Source organism: Crocodylus siamensis, chromosome 6 (assembly GCF_052110815.1).
Source record: "Crocodylus siamensis isolate JL-2025a chromosome 6, ASM5211081v1, whole genome shotgun sequence".
NCBI classification, from domain to species: domain Eukaryota; kingdom Metazoa; phylum Chordata; order Crocodylia; family Crocodylidae; genus Crocodylus; species Crocodylus siamensis.
In genome coordinates, this window is record NC_143400.1 from 10,154,226 (window position 1) to 10,173,654 (window position 19,429).

The window sequence follows — 19,429 nt, forward strand, 5'->3', positions numbered from 1 at the left end:
AGTGTTCCATGCACCCCAGCCTTATGAGCTATGCGTGGCTCCAACCACCCCTGTACCACGCCCCAAGTCTCACAGATGTACCGGTCGTTCTTTGGTTTTACTCAATACTTCACTGTCCCTTGGGTTCTCTGCAGCCCTATCTCGATCAGCACCTCACTGATGCTCTGTTCCTTCACAGCCTTGTCTCACTCGGCACCTCTCTGGCACTCGGGTTCTCTACAATCTTGTCTCGCTCTACTGCACCCCACTAGGCGTTTGGGTTCTCTGCAGCCCTGTCTCACCCTGCACCTCCCCTCAGGTTCTCCCCAACCTTATCTCGCACTTGCACTGAGCCTCTCTGGGTGCTCGGGTTCTCTGCGACCTAGTTTCTCTCTGCCTTACTGGGCACTCGGAGTTGGCACACCCCCATACTCCATTTATCCTGGCCCGAGTGCCAGGAGCTACATCAAACCACGGCTTTTAAAGGCTGCGGTTTGAAATTCCCACCACTGCCCCAACAGCCAATCAGGCGCTCTGGTCTTCCCAAACGTGCCGGGCAGCAGTGGGGCATTGAAGGGTTCCTTGCCACTGCCTCTTCCTGCTTCCACATGGCTCTGGGATTTGAAGTCCATGGTCAGCAGGACTCCACAACGTTGCTTCCCATGTCACTCATATCACATTTTCCATGCACACAATGCATTAGGTTACACTGACGCACCACCACTCTTATGGCTCTTCTCTCCCTAACTCAAACTGACCCTGTGGCTCTACTAATTTCTGTGGCACCTGGGGACTTGCTTCATCCCTTACAAAAGATCCCATGGCTTTTTCTGTTGAAAATAGTGGGAACAGATCCCCCAGCTCCTGTGTGGATCCTGCCTAGTGCTGGGGAGGGGACTCCTGTGTTGGGGCGGCTCTGCCTGGCCTGCACCATTCTGGGGCTGAGCAGAGCAGCACTGATGGGGTGCCCTCCTGCATGTGCTATCTTGTGGTTGGACAGTGGGAAGGTCCAGGATGCAGGTTTAGATGGGAAGTGTGTGCCCCACCCCCATTCCTGATTGGCTGGGAGCAGAGGGTGCTGACTGGGCCCTTCTCAGTGCTGATTGGCCACAGGTGCAGCACAGACATTGGGGCTGAGCAGGAAGCACTGGTTTCTCCTTGGCCAAGGGGTGAATCCTGGGGCAGGGCAGGGCAGGGCAGTGGGTGGGACTTCTGTGCCATTGCCCATGCTGATTGACCAGGGAGGGGGCTGGTGGGTGGGGCTGCCTGTCAGACCAGCTGCGCTGGCCCTATTCATGCCCTGGTCTCTCTCTCCTATGCTTCTCTGTCCTGCAGGTTGTGGAATTGTCACCTCACACCCACCTGCTGTGGGGATTTCGTTGCTGTTCTCAGCACCAGCCCCAGCCTGACGGAGCTGGACCTGAGTTATAACAAGGATCTGGGGGATGGTGGCATGCGGCTGCTGTGTGAGGGACTCAGACATCCCAGCTGCAAGTTGCAGACACTGCGGTAAGGAGCATGCAGCTTGCACCAGAGGGAAAGTGCCTTATCAGTACGGGGAAATTGTAATGGTGCCTGAGCGTGGAGGCACAGGTTGTCTTCATCATCACATCTGTTCCCAAGTGCCAGGCTGTTCTCCCTTAAAGCTGGTTGCACACTCAAGGGATGGTACCATATTTGGGAGCTGCTGAGGCCCTGCAGTGCTCTGTACATGTTCCTGGGAGACTGCAATGCCTAGAGCATGTTGGGGACCTTCATTAAGGCCAGTCTGTGATGGGCAGGGCTTCCTCCATAGACAAGGAATCATTTATTGCCCTGGAAACAGCATTTCCACCTGTTGTGCTGTTTTAAAACAGCAACAAGGCTGTGGAGCAGGCTGTGCAACCAGGCTCACATAGTCCATGCCCTCTCAGGGTCTTGATTTGCCCCAGTCTCCTATGGGTCTTTCTTGGTTTGTCATTGGGCAAGGCCTGAAACTTAGACCAGGCCTGAGGAAGGACTTTCTGCCTGGTCCTTCATGTTAATGTCCTTCAGGAGAGGCCAGTGGATGAAGCTGCCTGTCAGAGGATCTGCACTGGCCTTATTCAGGCCCTGATCTCTCTCCTCTGTGCTTCTCTGTGCAGGTTGCAGTGGTGCCATCTCACAGACACCTGCTGTGAGGATTTTGCCGCTGCTCTCGGCACCAGCCCCAGCCTGACACTGTTGGACCTGACTGATAATGATCTGGAGGATGGCAGTGCGCGGCTGCTGTGCGAGGGCCTGAGACAGCCCAGCTGCAAGTTGCAGACACTGGGGTAAGGAGCATGCAGCTTCCTCTGGGCACGCACTAGGGTCTCTCTGGAAACGTTCAACATGGGGAGGTGTCTTCCTAATATTTGGGATAGTGGAATAGATAGGCTGACCACAGACAAGGGGGTGTGTGACTCTGGCTCTCTGTTGGGTAGGGTGAACATACCATTTTTAGAAAAATTGAGCATAGTGGTAAGGAAATCTGGGGTGAGGGCACCCCCCTCCCCCATGCCTGCTCTCTCACACACATAAAGGACACATACACACACACACACAGACATACGTGTGCCTCTGCACCCTGCTTCCCACATGGACACATATACATGCACAGAAACAACCCCAACCCCATGGCTCCCAGGAGCCCTGATGGTGGAGTGGGGCAGGGTGGGACAGCATGGGGACCTATGCCCAGCCTCCATCCCCATCATGGAGAGGTTGGACCCAGCTGGGAGCAGCCCCTTTACCGCGCTCTCTGGGCTCTACCAGCTCCTCAGTCCTCACTGGCTGGGAGCAGCAGGAAGCACTGGTTTCTCCTTGGCCAAGAGGTGGATCCTGGGGGAAGGCAGAAAGTGGGACTTTGGCCCCATTGTCCATGCTGATTGGCCAGGGAGGGGGCTAGTGGGCAGAGGGACTGGGACATCCCAACTACAAGTCCCAGACACCAGGGTAAGGAGCATTCAGCTTCCTCTGGGCACTCATTAGACTCAGTATGGAAAACATTCAACATGGCGCGGTGTCTTCGTCCTAGTGTTTGGGATAGTGGAATAGGTGTCGGCTGACCACAGCTGCCTGTGTCTGTGTCTCTGGGTCTCTGTTGGGTATGGTGACCATACAGTTTTTGGTGAAATCCGGGATGCGGTTAAGGAAATCTGGGATGGGGTGCACTATGCATGCACATACACACACATGCACACACAAAAAGGCACACGCACACACCTCTCCTTTGCTTCTGCACGCATGCACATACCCACACACACAGACCCATGGTTGTGCACCTCCCTCCCTGCATGGACATACACGTAAGCACACAAAGCCCCAACCCTGTGGCTTCCAGGACCCCTAATGGTGGAGTGGGGTGGGTTGGGACACTACAGAAGCCCACAGCTGGTTTCCATTTCTCACACACAGAGGCTGGACCTGGCTGGGAGTGGCCTCTTTGTGATGCCCCTTGGGCTTGGCCAGCTCATGCTGCGTGGCTATGCAATGCCTCCTCCCCACCACCAGAAGCTGCTTGGGTTTGCCAGTGATGCGCGTTGTCCCAGGGTCCATGGCTTCTACACAGAGTTACTGATGGAGAGAATTCATGTTTTATTCTTTTTTCTTTTCTTTTCTTTTTTTATACTCCTTTTCCCCCAAAGGTTGAGCCTTCATAAACTAAATGCAGAAACAAAGCAAGAGCTGGAGGCTGTGAAAGGAATGAAGCCTGGTCTGGTCATAGAGCAATTGGAAAAGGACCATTTCCTCAAAGATAAAGATTGGTAGGAAATCATCCTGCACAGGCTGCCCTGCCAGCAGCTGGCAGAGCAGGGGAGGAGCTGGGAGCGCCTGCCACTCAAGCTGGGCACCGTCACTGCCAGGGACACAAGCAGCAATGCACAGCCTGTGGTAGGATTTGGGTGAAGATGGTCAGGACCAATCTCCTGTGGATGGGAGAGACTCATGGGTAGGAGCTGGGTTTGCACCATGACAAAACCAAGTCCCCCACAATCTGACCTTGTGGCAGACTTGGTTTAGGGGTGGGGGAGGGGAGAGAGCAGCAGGGTTGAGGGGCTCGGGCCCCGGGGATGGGGAACTGTAGGCTCCTGAGGGGTCTGGGTACCAGTTTCTTTCTGCTTCTGTGGGTAGAGAAGAGGCCCCCTAAGCTGCTCTTTCGAGCCCGTGGGGATTTTCCAGTCTGTCATGTAGCTGTCCCTGGTACTTGTGTGTCCTTAAGGTGTTTGCAGTGCCATGTGCTTCCACAGCCACAGAGCTGGTGTTTTCTGTCTCTGTCCCCAGCATTGCATTTTCCCTGATGTATGTTTCTGTCCATTTTGTTAGAGTCCAATAAAGATCTCACATCCAGAAACTGCCTTGCACTTTGTGGGGTCTCATCCTTGCTGCAGTCTGTGCTGTTTTCTAAGATTTTCCCCGTTCCCAAGACAAAGGGGAGTCTTCAGTGATGTTCCCAAGGAAATTTTCCATGGTCTCAGTTTCTGATCCATTGTGGTCATGTGTATGCAGATAAAGTGACAGTTCAGACAGCCAGAAGATGATCAAGTCTTTCCTCCTCTGGATCCTCAGGGTCTTTTCAGAAAGACAGTGTTGGGGACAAGAAGGGGCCATGAGCATGCAGCATGGGGGAGCGAGGTGGTGAGCGGGAGGGAAGCCAAGGGAAATGAAGGGCCAGGCCAGCCCTCAGCGGGATGGTCAGGGTGTGAGGCTCTGTGTGAAGAGTTGGGAGCCCTGGGCCCAGGCACTGCTCTGCCTTTCATCTTAATCACAGATTTGGGGAGTTTTATCAGAGAATTTGTGATTTTTTATTAGCAAAAACCAGGATCCCTGCCAATAACAAATTGTGGCAAAACAGCTACTTGTAATATTGCCATGGATTAATCAAGACACTATTCATTTCACAGCATCACTTGTGATAGTGAGGGGTGATGTATCCACAATACTCCAGGAAACACGAGGCAAGGATTTTGGGTGGTGATGCCTTTTCTGGGCCCACCTGTACAATCGGAGGGAGCCAGACAACTTTTTAGGCACCGCATCCTCACACCTGAGGAAAGGTACAGTGCTATCAGTGCCTCCGTTTGGGCTTGTGGTGCTAGTGGAGGGGTGGGGAGGTTAAAAGGGCTGGTCCCTCAGCATCCCCCCAGCTGCATTGTGGAACAGCACTCAGTTGTCTATGTGCAGGGAGAACGGCAATGGGGAGGGAGGATATACTCCTGACAGTGGTGCTGTATGGTTTGGGGAATGGGGCAGGGGTCTTTCCTCTCCTGGGGGTACTAGCTCTGATCTGCATCAGGGCAGGCACTGGCCGTCTCTGGGGGCCAAGAACAGGATGAGGAGTCTCCTCTCCTGGGCATATGGGTGGAGCAGCTCCCCAGTCTTTATAGCCAGTGCCCCACTCTCCACCCTACGCCTCACTGGGGGCAGGTGTTTCTGTCCTGTTATTTCTGCTATTGGACCAACCTCCTGGGAATCAGCAACTTCCTCCTGGACAAACCACTGGGAACCAGTCACACTGTCCCTCTCTGCCCCACGGGACTACATCGGGCAGGGCTGGGCTGAATCCTGCCGTGTGCTGCAGCCCATCCAGATGGAGCTGCGGTCCCCTCCTGCCATGGCAGCTCCTCCACCCCAGGGAGTCGGCCCCACTCCCCACGCAGGGCCCAGACCCGTGTTGTGCCCGGGCCCCTCGGGGAGCAGTGCTGGCCTGGGAGCCTGGGGGGCTCCTGCATTTCACACCCACAAGAAGCAGCTGATTCCAAGTGGTTCTCTGCGATGAAAAACTGGCTGCTCCCAAGTGATTTGGCTCCACAGAGGAAACGTCAGCTCAGCGAGACCTGAGCTAAGGCAGGAGCCATGGAGAGGGGGCCTTAGAGCTGCAGAAGGCCTGAGCTGCCCCACAGGAGCCACAGGAAAGGGAGGCCTCTCACTTCATCCCTGCCCCCACTCTGAGCCAGCCAGTGCCCACAGCAAGGGCCTGGATGGGAGCTGGTGCCTACGGTGACCACCCGTCCCTAACTGGGTCAGACAGCTCCAGAATAGGAACAGCAAGGCTCATTCCTGGGCTGGGTGACTCCGGGACATCATTTATCCTAGATTTACAGTACTGTACAGATATCCAGGTTTTCTGTTAACCGCAGGAAACAGCAGTTTCCCCTTCCAGGCTGGCAGCACTTCACCCTGCACGGGCTTGCTTGGCGCTGCCGGGAGTGGGGCACAGGGGGCACCACGCACATGTGGATGTTTGCACGCATGTGCGTGGCTGGGAATACAGCTCCAGACACTGTGGAGAGCAGCTCCCTGCAGGTATATCTATGGGGGGGGGAGGAAGCACAGGGGGGCAGATTGAGGCCTCCACAGTTCAGGCAGGGGCTGGGGGCACTGCCCAGCCAGGACAGCGCATGGGGCCTGGGACCAGGGCAGGGAGTGGGACAGAGCCACAGGTGGCTCATCCAGAGGGTGGGGGGGGATGCACCCTGTGGGGGAGGGGATGGGGAGGCACTAACCTCACTAGTTTTGTGTGCAAGGTGGGCTTGGGCTTGGAGCTCTCTGCCCTGCTGCTATCCCCCCGGGAGCACTGTGAGACTATGGCAAGGCACCCCTGCCCACCCAGGGGTGGAGGCATCAGCAGCAGCAGTGGTGTGAAGTTGTGCTCCCCGCAGGTGCAGGGGGGAGGGGGTGTGCAAGTGGCGTGGAGCTCTGGGAGGAGCCTCAAGCCTGCAGTGGGCAGTTCACATCGGATCCCGCTCAGCTCAGCTCTGCTTTGGCTGTGCCACCAGTGGAGGGAAGGTGTGGGGAGAGGTGGGCATGAGCCCTGCCTTCCCATTTTGAAAAGGTGGTCACCCTACTGGAGCCCCAGGAGGAGAAAGGCCCCTGCCCCATTCTCTGTCCCTCTGCAGTGTTGCCATTCGTGTCTCTCCAGACCCCTGGCAGCCCGTGGACTGCAACTCGATCCAGAGGCTGTGCTGTGGACTCAGACTCCATGGGGCACCTTGTGGGGCCATGGGGCTGGAAAGGAACCAGCCCAAAGGCCCCAGCCCCACAAGAGCTCACCAGGACTGTGCACTCACCTGGACCCTCACTGCCCCAGAGGCACCAGGAACCACAGAGCAGGTTGCCACCTCCTATAGCTCATCCAGCTGGGCTCAGGTGCCACCTGCCTTGCCTCCTGCCTGACATCAGACTCACACGGCTGTCACCTCTGCGCACCACTGTGACATCACACAGCGCTGCCAGGCTGGCAGCACAGATCCTTCCTCCATGGGAAATAGTCCCTGACCCCACGCCCAAGCCCTCCAGCATGGGACATAGTCCCCACCCCAGTCCTAGTCCCTGCACCAGACACACTCATCCCGTTCTCTCCTCAGGGAAGTAAAAGTGCAGAAAACAGGAAAGCAGATTTAATAAAGCAGAGCGGTCACAGTGGGCTCGTCCTGCTATGGCCTCTATGAGCTCTTTTCCACCTCCTGTAGGACAGAGGGCAGCTGCCTGGGACAGACACGGGGCAACCCCCAGGACTCCTGGGTTCTGCCTCCAGCTTGGGGAGGGAAGCGGGGTCTAGCAGCACAGGATGGGGGAACAAGGACACAGACAGACCAACAAAGGGATGAAGGTCCCCAAGCCACGGCCTCAGGTGTGAGCTCCTTTCTCCTCGCTTTTCCCAGCCCCTCCTTCCTATAGCTCTGCAGCAAGGGCCCCGTGGTGCTCCAGCTGGGCACTGCCCCCACCTGTCCCCATCAGGGCTCCCCCCCAAACCAGGCCAGGACTTGGGAGACTGGCCCCTTTGTCCTGTCAGTGGCACAGACCCCAGCCACGATCAGCGTCCTCCCAACACTGGCCATACCAGACCAGTATCTGGCCATGGATCCTGATGGGAACCCATGGACCAGCTCTCTCCAGCCCCCAGGCAGTGCATGTGTTGTTATAGGTGCTCCTCCAGGACAACTGGGCACCCATGTTGGGGCGGTACCTGGCTACCTACTGGGATCCCCTAGAATGGCTCTTCTCTTTCTTGACTTCAAGGTCCTGGTGGTAACTGAGGCATTTTCTCAAGAGGCTGTCTTTAGGGATCCTCACCCTAGGCCACAGGTGCCTTGCCTCCCTATCCCATCCCCAGCTCTGGGTCTGATGGGGCTGTGTGAGGCTTTTCCCCCCAGCTTCTTTCTCCTCGCTTTTTCTTGGTTGGTACATGCCCAGCCCTGCCAGGCTCCAGTCTGTCTTGTGTCCTGGTTCTCTCCAGTCTGGGTTCAGGCCACTCCCAGGTCTCTCACCCCCAAACCTGCACCAGGCTTTCAAAATTGGCTGTAATCCTCAGGATACCCACATCCCGGGACCCCCTGGTGGCACCATGAACAGCCCTCAGTCTCTCTGGGCATAGTCAGCCCCACCAGGGCTCTTCTGGGGTGGAAACAAAACTATCTTCAATTCTTTGTACCCCCTTCCTGGAGGCCCACAAGGCACACACACACACGAGAAATCTCACTGCTTCCTGGGCACTTGCTTCTTCACTCGGGTCCACAGGAGCCCTCCTCTCAGGCAACAGCTCTCCTGGACTTGGGTTCCCACTAGAGGTATGCCAGTACGTTGGTCCGGTATCAGATTGGTACCAATATAAAGCAACTGAGCCAGTTTTAATAGAGAGTAGTGAGCGACTGACTCTCCAAAGTGGGAGACGGGGCGTGGGGGTGTTCATACAGCTTCAGTAGTGGTCTCAGGAGGAGCGTTCTTGGGGGGGGGCAGGCCTGCCTGCTACCACTTTGCACATCCAAGCCCAGAAGGGAGGTGGTGATGGCCCTCTGATGCGGTTCCACCCTGAGTCACCACTCTGAAGCACGGCTTTCAGCAAGCCGGGAGACGGAGATTGTCTGAGTTATGGCAGGGGTGGACTTTGAGCAGCTTTGTCTCTAGGCTCACCCTAGTCGGCAGGATGTGCTGAATGGCAGCAGTCCCAGAACTGCTACAGAAGTCAGGCCAGCCTTTCCATGAGGAGCTTGATGGTCACTGACTTATAAAGCAAAAAAAAAAAAAGTATATCTGTCCTGAAAACTTTTTGCTATTTTGTGTGTTTAATAAAGAAGCTTCTTCCAGGGTAAATGAGTTTCTGAATTGCATTTCTGCTGCTAACAGCCGGACTCGGAAGTGTTGTAGTTCAAAGTGCACTGCCGCCATTTTCTCAGCGCTGACGTGCATTTTGCTATTTATAACCTGTATGTGACACAGAGCTGGGTGCTTTTAATTAGCATGGATTGCTAATTAAAACTGCGCAGCGCTGCATCTGGACCACATGTAAAAACACCCTATGTGCATACAGAAAGCTGGAGAGTGGATAAAACCAATGGTACCATTTCCTGAATGTCATCAAGTGGATGTCCTGTTCCCTTTGTAGATGTACCAGGTTGTGTCTGAGGTCTGCTCTGATTGTTAGAATTGCAGAAATGAAACAATGTAGAGATAGAACAGGAAGCCGACAAAGGCAATTCCTTCTACCTAGGAGAGGGCCCACAGCTTCTCCTGGGCCCCTGCAGTCACTGCATTCATGTTTGATATAGAGGGGTAGCCCCTGCGGCAGAAGGCCACCTCTGTTTCTCCCCAAAAGCTCTGCTCTGTGACAGTTTGGTTAGGATGGGCCCTGCAGAGTGTACACACCTTCCCCTATCTCTTTAGGTAACCTGAGCTGGAAACATTCCTGAAGGAGGGGGGAAACCTGCTTCCCCTGCCTACCCGACTGATATCACATACCTGGGTGAGGGGCTTGGGCTCCCTGGGGAGCTAGGAACTGCCAGTCTGCCTAGCAACCAGTGATGCAGTTCAGATTGGTTGGCTGACAGCCAACAGGTGCTGGCCTCCATTGGACCAGGTAAATGAGGTCATATGGGCTATATACGTTAAGGACTGCCCAGGAGAAGGGGGCAGCAGCCAATAAGAAAACAGAGAGAGAGAGAAGAGCTGGACTATCTGAAACTTGCTCTCTTTCTCTCAAAACTCATGATCAAGGAACTGCCTGCCTCCAGAGGGAATCCCCACCTGCCTCTGGATGATACTTGTGAATAAGCTACCTGAGATCTAACTAGATATATAGCTTGCAGTAATTCAGATGTGTGATCAAAGGCTACTCCAGCCACCCTGTTTGCTTTATGGGATTTCTCTGATACTACTCAACTCTGTACCTTCTTCCAACCCTACTCCTTGTAACCAATAAAGTTCTCCTTTGTACCTAGCGTGGGGGAGTGATTGGGAGTGGGTCTAGATTATGCCTTGGGATCCCCTTGGTTTGGCTAAGAGAGACCATTACTTGTGCTTCTGACTGAAGGAAGCACCCCAAGTTCTTGAAGTGAGTCAAGTACCCTCGAGGGCTACTAGGCCCATGTTTCCCAGGGGACACCATGCCAGAATCAAGCCCGTCCCTGGGTGGTGGCAGCTCTACCCCCAGGCTAGCGGGTGTGCTGCAAGAATGGTGTCAGACGGACATGAGGCACCCCCAATAAGGCACTTGGAGCCTGGAAGGTGGTCGGGCACAGTGAGGTAGGTGGCTCAGTGCAGGAGCACTCTCTACTGGCCCACCACAGCCCCCAGGGCCGTACAATTTCTTTCTATGTATCAGGCAGTTGCAAACACAATGGTTCAGTCTGGAGGTCCTTGGCTAAGAGTTTTGCAAGCAGCATTTGTGGCTGCTGCCTTGTCATGTGGCCTGAATGTCCCTGCATTGCTGTTCCTGGGATCTGAAGATGGTGTTTCTCATGGGGGAAAGGGATATGAAAGTGGCGACATGAGGCAAAGAATGCATCTCAGAATATGCACTGCCTGCAGTACCTTGTTTTGCAATGGGGACTTGGAGGTAGCAAAAATGTGTCACATGGAGCCTGGTTTGAAAGGCTGGTTGAGATCCAGTATCACAGTCAGAAACCAAATAGGAAGAGCAGATGTGGGGTTATTCAGGTGCTGGAGGCTTTTGGTAGGGCCACGCACCTGGGGTTGGTCTTGTGTCGAGGGGTTGGCAGAGCAATCCTCTGACTCATCAGCTCACTGGCTGGGAAGCCTGCGTGTCATTGTATGAAGTAGAGACCAGTTGTGTGGCCATAACCTGCTGAAGAGAAGGTCATGCAAGAAGCTCTGATCCCATATCCTCATGGGCTCAGTATCCAACCGGGATGTAGCCCCTCTTGCTCCACCCATGAGGATTCTTTGTCTAGCAGCAATCCTGGCTCTTGCTACACTGGTTTGCAGCCACTGGACATTTCTTCCCCCTGCACCAAGGGCCATTTTGGGGTTAGATCCCAACCTCTAAGACAGCTACACCCCCAGGGACCCTCCCACAAGTGGTCCCTGTGGAGGCTCCCAGAGCCCTGTGCCCATGGGGGAGCTTTCTGTCCTTGCCGGTTCTAATGAGTCTCTGCTTTTTGCCCCCTCCTGTCCCTGAGCAGCTGGTCACCCCCTGGACCCTGCAACAGAGTCAGCCCTCCCTTGGGCATCTCACCCTTGCGGTTACCAGCGGATGTCCCCTGTCCCTTGTGAAATCTTTGCCTTTGGCTTCACGGGGATGGGCCCTGTGTTACCAGCTCAGGGACTGGCTCAGGGGTCAGCCGGCTTTGCCTCCCCAGTGGCCAGGTTTGACTTATGTCATAAGGAGCTTCCATCCCCGCTGTAACACAGCCCATTGCTTCCTCTCCTAAGGCCCAGGAGGCTAAAGTTGTCTGGAAACAGGTTGTGCTGGGTCTGATGTGGAGAGTGACTGATGACGGTGGTGGAGGGTTTACCAGACAGAAGCCTGGAGCAGCTTTGAAGAAGAAGGGGAGAGACACTAGATCAGCTGGGCTCTTTCTCCATGGGTTTAAAGTGAATGATCCATCCTGGCCCTGAGCAGGGAGCAGTGATGGACTCTCAATCCCAGCTGTGAGGCTCGTCCTCCTGACAGCAAGAGTGTGAAACAGAAGCATAAACCTTTGTCCCCGTCAATCTCTGACTTTATTACTATTTTCTTTTTAAGGGGAGAAAATTGTTGTGAGAGGAAGAGACAGGAGCGATGGTGACATTCTGCAAGACGTGAGTGACAGAGTCTCTCTGGGGCTGGAAGAGATGTGGCACCTAGGAATGCTCCATTCTGCCGCTGCTTTTCTCCCTCTCTCCGGAGAGCCCCACAGCTTTCCATGTGTGGAGCACATCCTTGTCCTGCATGTGGCCAGGCTCTGGCAGGGTCATGGCTCCTTCCTATGACCCAGACCCCATTGTTCCCCTCCTCCACAGAACCCCCTTCCCCTTCCTCCGCCCTCCTCCATACACCTCCCGGCCTTGCCACGACCACAGCCCCTGCTGCCCCTCAGGGCCTCTGCATGTCTTTCTCGAGCCACTCACAACCTGCCCCCAACCCTGCCCCCTTGCAGCCCCCACTCCTCCCTGACAACTGGCCACCCTCCCTCCTTCCCCTAGAGGCATGCCCCCTCTGCCCCAGCCCCCACCTACCCTGGAGCACTGCTCTCTTGCTCCCACCTGGGCAGAGCAGGATGGCGGGTGCTGCGTGTGTCAGGATGATGCATGTGTGTCAGGATGCCAGGTACTATGTGTCAAGATGGGAGTGTTGTAGTGCATATACCACAGTGGGGAGAGGGCAGGGGCAGGTGCTGAGCAGCTGTATTGATGGCAGTGGGTAGGGAAGGGCAGAGAGAGGTGTTGCAGATGTGTCAGGGCTGTGTGTTGAGGGGAAGGCCCATGGGGGTCTGTGGGTGCTGGTGCAGGGGGTGCAGGAAGGATGTTGGCTCCTAATGGTGAGTGTTGGACAGTGTGTATGTGGAATGGGTTTGCTGTAGGCATGTGTGTAGGGGAAGGACTTGTAGTCATAGGTTCACCACAGTTGAGTGTATCAGGTCGGCAGGATGCTGTGTGTGTCACTGGTGGAGAGTGCAGGGAAAACAGGGGCGTTAGCAGTACTCATAGGTGGAGGGAGAAAAAAAATGGGGGAGCTGAGTGCGTGCAAGGGAAAATCTGTGGGGGAAAACCTGCCACGGCACACCAAGGACAAGGGCACCTGCCAGCTTTTCCATTTGGCACCAGGATTTCTACCAGCATGTTTAATTTCTACCCTGGTCTCACAGCTGTTCTTTTTCATAGAATTCACCATAGCACGTTCTCCTGCATGAGGCCAAACTCATTGCAAATGGGTCAAATTCAAACATAATTGAATCAGACTCACGTCTCGATAAACCGAGGGATTAGCCTGGACAGTCTGCGCTGTCCAGCGAGGCAGGAAGTATTCCAAATTCCACAGCTTGCTAGATGACACCTTCCAAAAACACTGATTCTGGGAGAGTGACCTTAAACACAAGGCCAGGTGAAGAAGCATTACACAGGGACAAGGCCGCCACACAGAGATCCACCCGCTTGCCGCCTATCCAACAGCAGACAGATTGGGGGCACTTAGGTCAAGAGCAGGGGGTCACACGCCAAGGTGCTGGGGCAGCAGGGCACCAGGGAGCTTGAAGGTTTCGATTGTCACACGCGCATGTCCCCCTTCTTGCTGAGTGGAAGCACCAGGGGAAAGAGGGCCGGGCGCACCCAAAAGGGGCAGGCCAGGTTCCACTGAGGCTTGAACTCGGATGCCTGGGTTCAGAGCCCAGCATGCTAGCCTTTACACCATGGAGCCCAGGCTGGGGCAGCTGGGGGCGCAGCATAGTGCAGCCTCGGCAGAGGCCACCTGCCCAGGTCGGCAGCATGTGTCCAAGCTTCCCGGGGTCTGTGGAGAAAAGCTCCTCCGGCGGGTGAGGCAGGCCGACTCAGTGCCACTCCTCCAACTGGGCAAGGCTTCAGAAAGAGGTCCTGCAGCCATTTGGAAAGAAGGAGTGAGGCTGCCCCTCCACCCCCTGCTTCCCTCTGGCCTCACAGGAGCCTCACAGGCAGGGGCAGGGGTGTGGTAGGGGCAGAGCCCTGCACTGGTGGTGTAATGGTGTGCATAGCTACCTTCCAAGCTGCTGATCTGGGTTTAATTTCTAGCCAGTGTGCTTTTGCGGCCCTTTCCGCTTACCTGGCCCTGCATCTCGTCTTTAGTCAGGAAGGGCACGACTGCCCTGCAATGTACCTGGGACAAATCAGATGGACAAGTCAGCAGCCCCAGCAAGCTGGGGCACCTTGAATGTAGCTAAGAGGGCTAGGTGGTGCTCTTCCCCCTGCTGCTGAGGAACTTGCTGAGCAGTCCCCTGCTGCTCTGGGGCTTGGCACAGGTGAAGGGCATTCACTTGCTTACCCTAAGCCCCTGGCCTCAGGGTGGCCATTTCCAGGCCAAGTGAAAGTGCCATGCCTACCCCCAGGCAACTAGGGCCCCCAGTAAGCCACTGAAGGGAACCAGGGCTCTGGAAGACCTTGGCAGCTCCTCCCTGCTGACCAGCATGGCAAGACCCATGGGCTTGGGCTCTCATCCTCTAAGCACATAAAAGCCACCTGCCCGCCAGCACGCCGCCACATATTCCCCCAACCTGGGCACGCGCAGGCCCTGCCTACCTCCAACCTGTCACAGAGCACCAAGGACAAGGGCACCTGCCAGCTTTTCCATCTGGCACCAGCATTTCCCAAAGAACAGGGGCTCCACACCTTCCCACCACCCCCGCAGGCAGGTCCGTCTCATGCCACCAGGCAGCGCGCTGGATGTGGAACCAAAGCGCCCCAGGCAAAGGCTGCGAGGCCTGGAGGGACAAAAGGAGCCTTTAGCAGCCAAGCCAACAGCAACAAGGATGGGATTCAAACCTACACATGCAGCACACAATAGATTAGCAGGCCATCACCTTCACTACTCGGCCACCTCGTCCAAGGTGATGGGGGCCCCTCTGCCCTCTCCTCCTGCTCCTGCTGCTACTGCCTTTCATGGAGCCACAGAGTCGCTTCGGCTGTCAAGGGAGAGGCGAGAGTGGGACCGCTGCACTTGCCAACTGGTGCAGAGCACACGCAAACGAGCGAATGGTGCCAAGCGTTGGGGAGCTAGAGGCTTGGGAGCAGAGAGGCCCAGCCACGGTGAGCCAGACATGGGCAGCACAGGGGAGGAGAGGTGGTGCCCTCAGAGGATCCCGCAGTGCAGGGCAAGAGACGACAAGTGAAGGAAGCCCACGGCCTGCAGCTTCACCTCACCTGCTCGCTGCTGCAGCATTGGACACGGAGCCCTCTGACCCAGCTCTCCAAGCTCGAAAAAAGACACAGGCAAAGAAGACAGAACATCTCCTCCACGCCTCCGGCACTGCACCGGGGCACTGCCAGGGAACGGGCTTCCTTCTCCGCGGGTTCCCTCGCTGCCAGAAAAGGGCTTCGAAGGGTCGGTTCAGCCGTGTGGAGATGCTCCAGGGACTCTTGCCGCCCTGCCTCAGCAGGGCATTCTTGGAAAGTGCCCCAACCACGCTGCCCTCAACTGAGGGCACCCGCACTGCGGGAGGAGCAGCACTGCTGCGCTCTCATGCCTGGCCTCCCTCCTTCGCGCTGGCAGCAGCTCCAGGGTGGGCCCGTCAGGAGGAGGGCTCAAAACACTCCCGTGGCCTCGAGAGGCTGACCTTGCAAGCGGGGCTGTGTTTGGCACCAGCAGAAGCGCACCAAGCTCACTGCCCCTGGGGTAGGAATGGAGCAGGGAACATTTGGACAAAGAGACCCCTCACCTGGCAGCTCAACCTGGGCCATGAAGTGCCTGAAGACACTCTTGCATGGGTCCGGCATGGCCAAAGTGCCAAACTCAGAGACCACAACCTGGTCATGCTGGTTGTTTGTCCTCTAGGAATCGCTCTGCAGGAACTTGCTCCTGTACATCATGCTGCCCTCTGCTACCTGGACCAAGTGCATAAGGGCCATGCCATCAGAGCAGTGGTTATACCTGCCAGCAGGGCGGAAAGGCAGGATCAGAAAGGGAAGAATGGCAACTGGTGCCGTGACACCTCTCCTGAGCCCTGAGTATGCACTAGTCATGTTAGGCTCAGGAGGACAGCAGGCCTCACTAACCCAGGCCTTGGACCTATCTGGTCCTACCCTTTAGTCCCCAACCCCTCACCGGGCCACTGGACCCATGTAGTCCCAGTGTTTCCTGCCCCTTGCTGGGCCTCTGGACCCAATCTCTTTGACATCTGCTTTTCTGATGGGGTGTGCTCCTCTAGCCTTTCCCACAGGGTAACCCACAAGTCAGTGGGGACTGAGGCTTTCTGGTGCCCCATGCATGGCATATCATGGAGACTGCCTTGCCACACGCAGCCCCACCACACTAACCAGCCCCAATAGGGTGCAATCTTAGGACTTACCCAGGACCAGTTTTCAGGCCTATCTGATCTTGCATCTCCCTTTCTGGGCTCCCCATAGATGTCCTACACCCCTCCTGGGCTGCTGATCGCTGGGTCCCCTGGTCCTAGCTCCATCTCTCATCCAAGTCCTCCATCTCTGGCCTTCAGCTTACTCTTGGACCCCTTTCCTTGATCCCTCCCCCTCAGATGGCCCAGCACCAGCCATCATCATCCTGGGCTGCAGGCCCCTCGACCCCCTCCCTCTTGGCTGTGGCCATACAAGGACTTTCAGCCTCTCCTCAGCCCTGGCCCCACTTCAGGCTAATCAAGAGCCCCAGACTCTCCCAGCTCTGGAAGTCTCTGCCATGGCCTGTTTCACCCTTCGGCCCCTCCTGGGTTCTGGCCCTGCACAGGCCAGTTGAGATTCCCAGGGTCAGTCTTCCAGCTGTCAGCCCCTTCTTCTCTGTGGGTCTGCCCTCTCAGGCCCCTCCATAGATGGCTTCTCTCTCTGGGCTTGTCCTGAGCCCTCCATAGATTGTCCTATGCAGCCCCCTCCTTCTCTGGGCTCCTCCAGCCCCTCGGTAGGCCTCTGTATGCTGCCCCACTCAGTGGGTTCACCCAGACCCTCCACTAGGTCTCTCCACAAATCTGCCCCTCCCTCAGCGTTCACCTGGCCTCTCACCAGGTCCCTGTGCACTCAGCTCCTCCATCTATTTGGGCTCATCTGGCCTCTCAACAGGCCCCAGGCACTCAGCCCCCTTCTCAGGGCTCTGGACCCCCACACTGGGCCCCCAGGAACCTCCTCCATCCCCTTAGCTCTACCCAAACCTCCAGATGTCATTCTCCTTGCTGGCATTCAGCAGCTGCAGCCTTCTAGATCCAGACCATGCCAAGGCAAAAAATGCAAAACTTGCCAACACATGTCCACCACCCCAACAATTACTACACCCCACAACAGAGCCATCAGAGCCCCTCCCTAGCCAATTCACTTGAGGCTTCTGCCAGGGCTGACCATGGCCCACCAGCACAGCTTCCCAGCAGCCATGGGTGCACTGGCGCCTGGCCTGAGCCACTGCAGGCATGTGCCTGCATTTCCTTAGTCAAGAGGGAATGTCTATCCACTTGCAAATTGGTTCAATCTAGGCAGGTTAGACTAACCTGCAAATATTGAATCTATTTAGACTCTGGCTTTTTGAGTGTCTGTCCCTAGCCATAAGGAAAACAAGCAGCACCACAAGACAGATAAGTGCCAGGCCTTATTTGCTTTTTTGGGGTTTATGTTTGGAGTGAAGGAAGAACAGTGCACGGATGAGGCTGACCTGTGGTAGGGAGATTATGTGTTAGTAGCTGAGTTGATGCCTGGATGGGGGTCCTTGACCCGGTGGACCAGGAAGTGGCTGAAGGGGTGAAGGAGGCTATGAAAAGTGGGGCAAGGGCAGCACCCCGAATCCCCAAGACTCATGAGCAGTGGCGCACAGAGACAGAGGGATATGCTCAGTGTGGTGGACTAGAAGCTAATGTTAACTCATGGGAGTGAGGGCAATGAGAGATTGATTGTAGGCTGGACATGGAAGGCCTGGCAGAAGCTTAAAGGGGAAGATCTAACTCCAGATCGCCAATCCTGTGCTGTGAGTGTATCCCACTGTGATGGAAGCTGGTGGGCCTGAACAGCAGGCCCCAGGCTAACTGATGCAACTAAAGCAAACTTGGTCAGGGCTTGGATAACCCTGCACCGTCCCTGGTCCCTAGGGCCTGCTGCACAATTATCAACCCTTTCTCTCCTGCGCTTGTTGTGTAAACGTTGCCTTTACCTCTGTCCTGATTCACACTCTTTGCACAGTCATGAGTTGTGTCTGTCCCGCCCCCGCAGTGCCGCCGTCTAGAGGCGGCAGGGCGTGCGCATGCGTCTTCACACCGACCTGGCAGGCACGCGTGCGCTTGGGCACACGTGTGCGTGCAAGTTCCTGCAGCTGCCCGTGCGTGTGTCTGCATGCACATGTCCACGTGCTCACGTGTGTGCAAGTGCTTTTGTGTGCCTGTGCATAGTCGTGTGTGTACACATTTCTGTATCCGTGTGCATGTCTGTGCACGTGTGTGCATGCTTCCACATCCATGTGCACGCATGCGTGTGTGTGTGCATGTCTGTGTGCACATGTTTCTGCATCCATCCGTGTGTCCACATCTGTGTACACATGTGCACGTTTCCACATCCGTGTATGTGTGTGTGTGTGTGTGTGTGTGTGTGTGTGTGTGTGTTCAGTTACAGGACTGGGAACACCCAGGGTTCACCCCCCTCCCCCGGCTGGCGCGGCTGCGAAAGGGTTAGCGAAGTGCCCTGCGAGTGCAATGTGACCTGGGGGAAGGAGCTTCTTACCCTGCTGCAGAGGGGTCATTTCTACAGCAGGCGAAGCCATGGCCCTCCCTGAATGGTAACTTGTGCCCTGGAAAGCCCCAGATGCCGCACGTTTGTCACCAGCTAGACAGTCAAAATGAAGCAGCCTGCAGCTGCCTCTGGGGTGGGAGGCGTGCTGATTAAATCCAAATATGGGCAGGAGCCAGCTGTCCTGTTTTCCGTCCCCCGATGAGACACTGTGATCCCTTTTACTGGAGCAACCGTGTATTTGGGCTGAAGTTTCCACAGTAAGACACGCTTCGTCAGGGCACCAGATCAATCCCTGCAGTTTTCTTCCATGACATTACCTGTGAGGAGGATGTGGCAGGCACCAAGGCTTGCGGGGCAGGGCTCCCTGCCAGTAATGCCCCCACAAAGGGCACTGAGCTCTTGCCCCAAGCCTGCCCGTGGGTCTTAGCCTGGCTATTAGAGGATGGCCTCAGCCAGGTCTGCATCGCAGGTCAAGCTTCAGCAGAGACGTAGCAGGTCCAGCCTGGCCTGGCCTTCCTGGAAGGGAAAGTAACAACTGGAGCACAGCGAGGGGGTTACATTCAGAAAGTGAAAATGATTCAATGATTCAACTTGGATTCTCCCAGAGACTGAGTCATTGTCCAGAGACTGTGTTGCCAGCTCAGACAGTTGCCAATACTGAGATAAATCTAAAAATACTGATGGCAAATAGCCTGAAATTTTAATTGATGATGCTGGCCTGTGCGTGTGGGTTCAGAGGTGGTGTTACAAAGTGAGAGAAAGCTGCAGTTATTCCAACCATTTGTGGATCTTTTTTCTCCTTCCCACTTTTGCAGCCAAAAGCTAGGGGGAGGGGGAG

General features: G+C 55.8%; 1 protein-coding gene across 3 annotated transcripts in view; it reads left to right on the plus strand.

Annotated features, from left to right (window-relative positions):
* Positions 1–4,327, plus strand: part of LOC149860948 (NACHT, LRR and PYD domains-containing protein 3-like) — a 70,324-nt gene extending 65,997 nt beyond the window's left edge. For all 3 annotated transcript variants that reach the window (XM_090053613.1, XM_090053614.1, XM_090053615.1), the window contains 3 exons: positions 1,315–1,488; positions 2,103–2,273; positions 3,627–4,327. In XM_090053613.1, the coding sequence (XP_089909739.1) occupies positions 1,315–1,488; positions 2,103–2,273; positions 3,627–3,750 (469 nt within the window). In that variant the 3' untranslated portion in view covers positions 3,751–4,327. The remainder of the gene's footprint in view (positions 1–1,314; positions 1,489–2,102; positions 2,274–3,626) is intronic.
* The last annotated feature ends 15,102 nt before the right edge of the window (positions 4,328–19,429 follow it).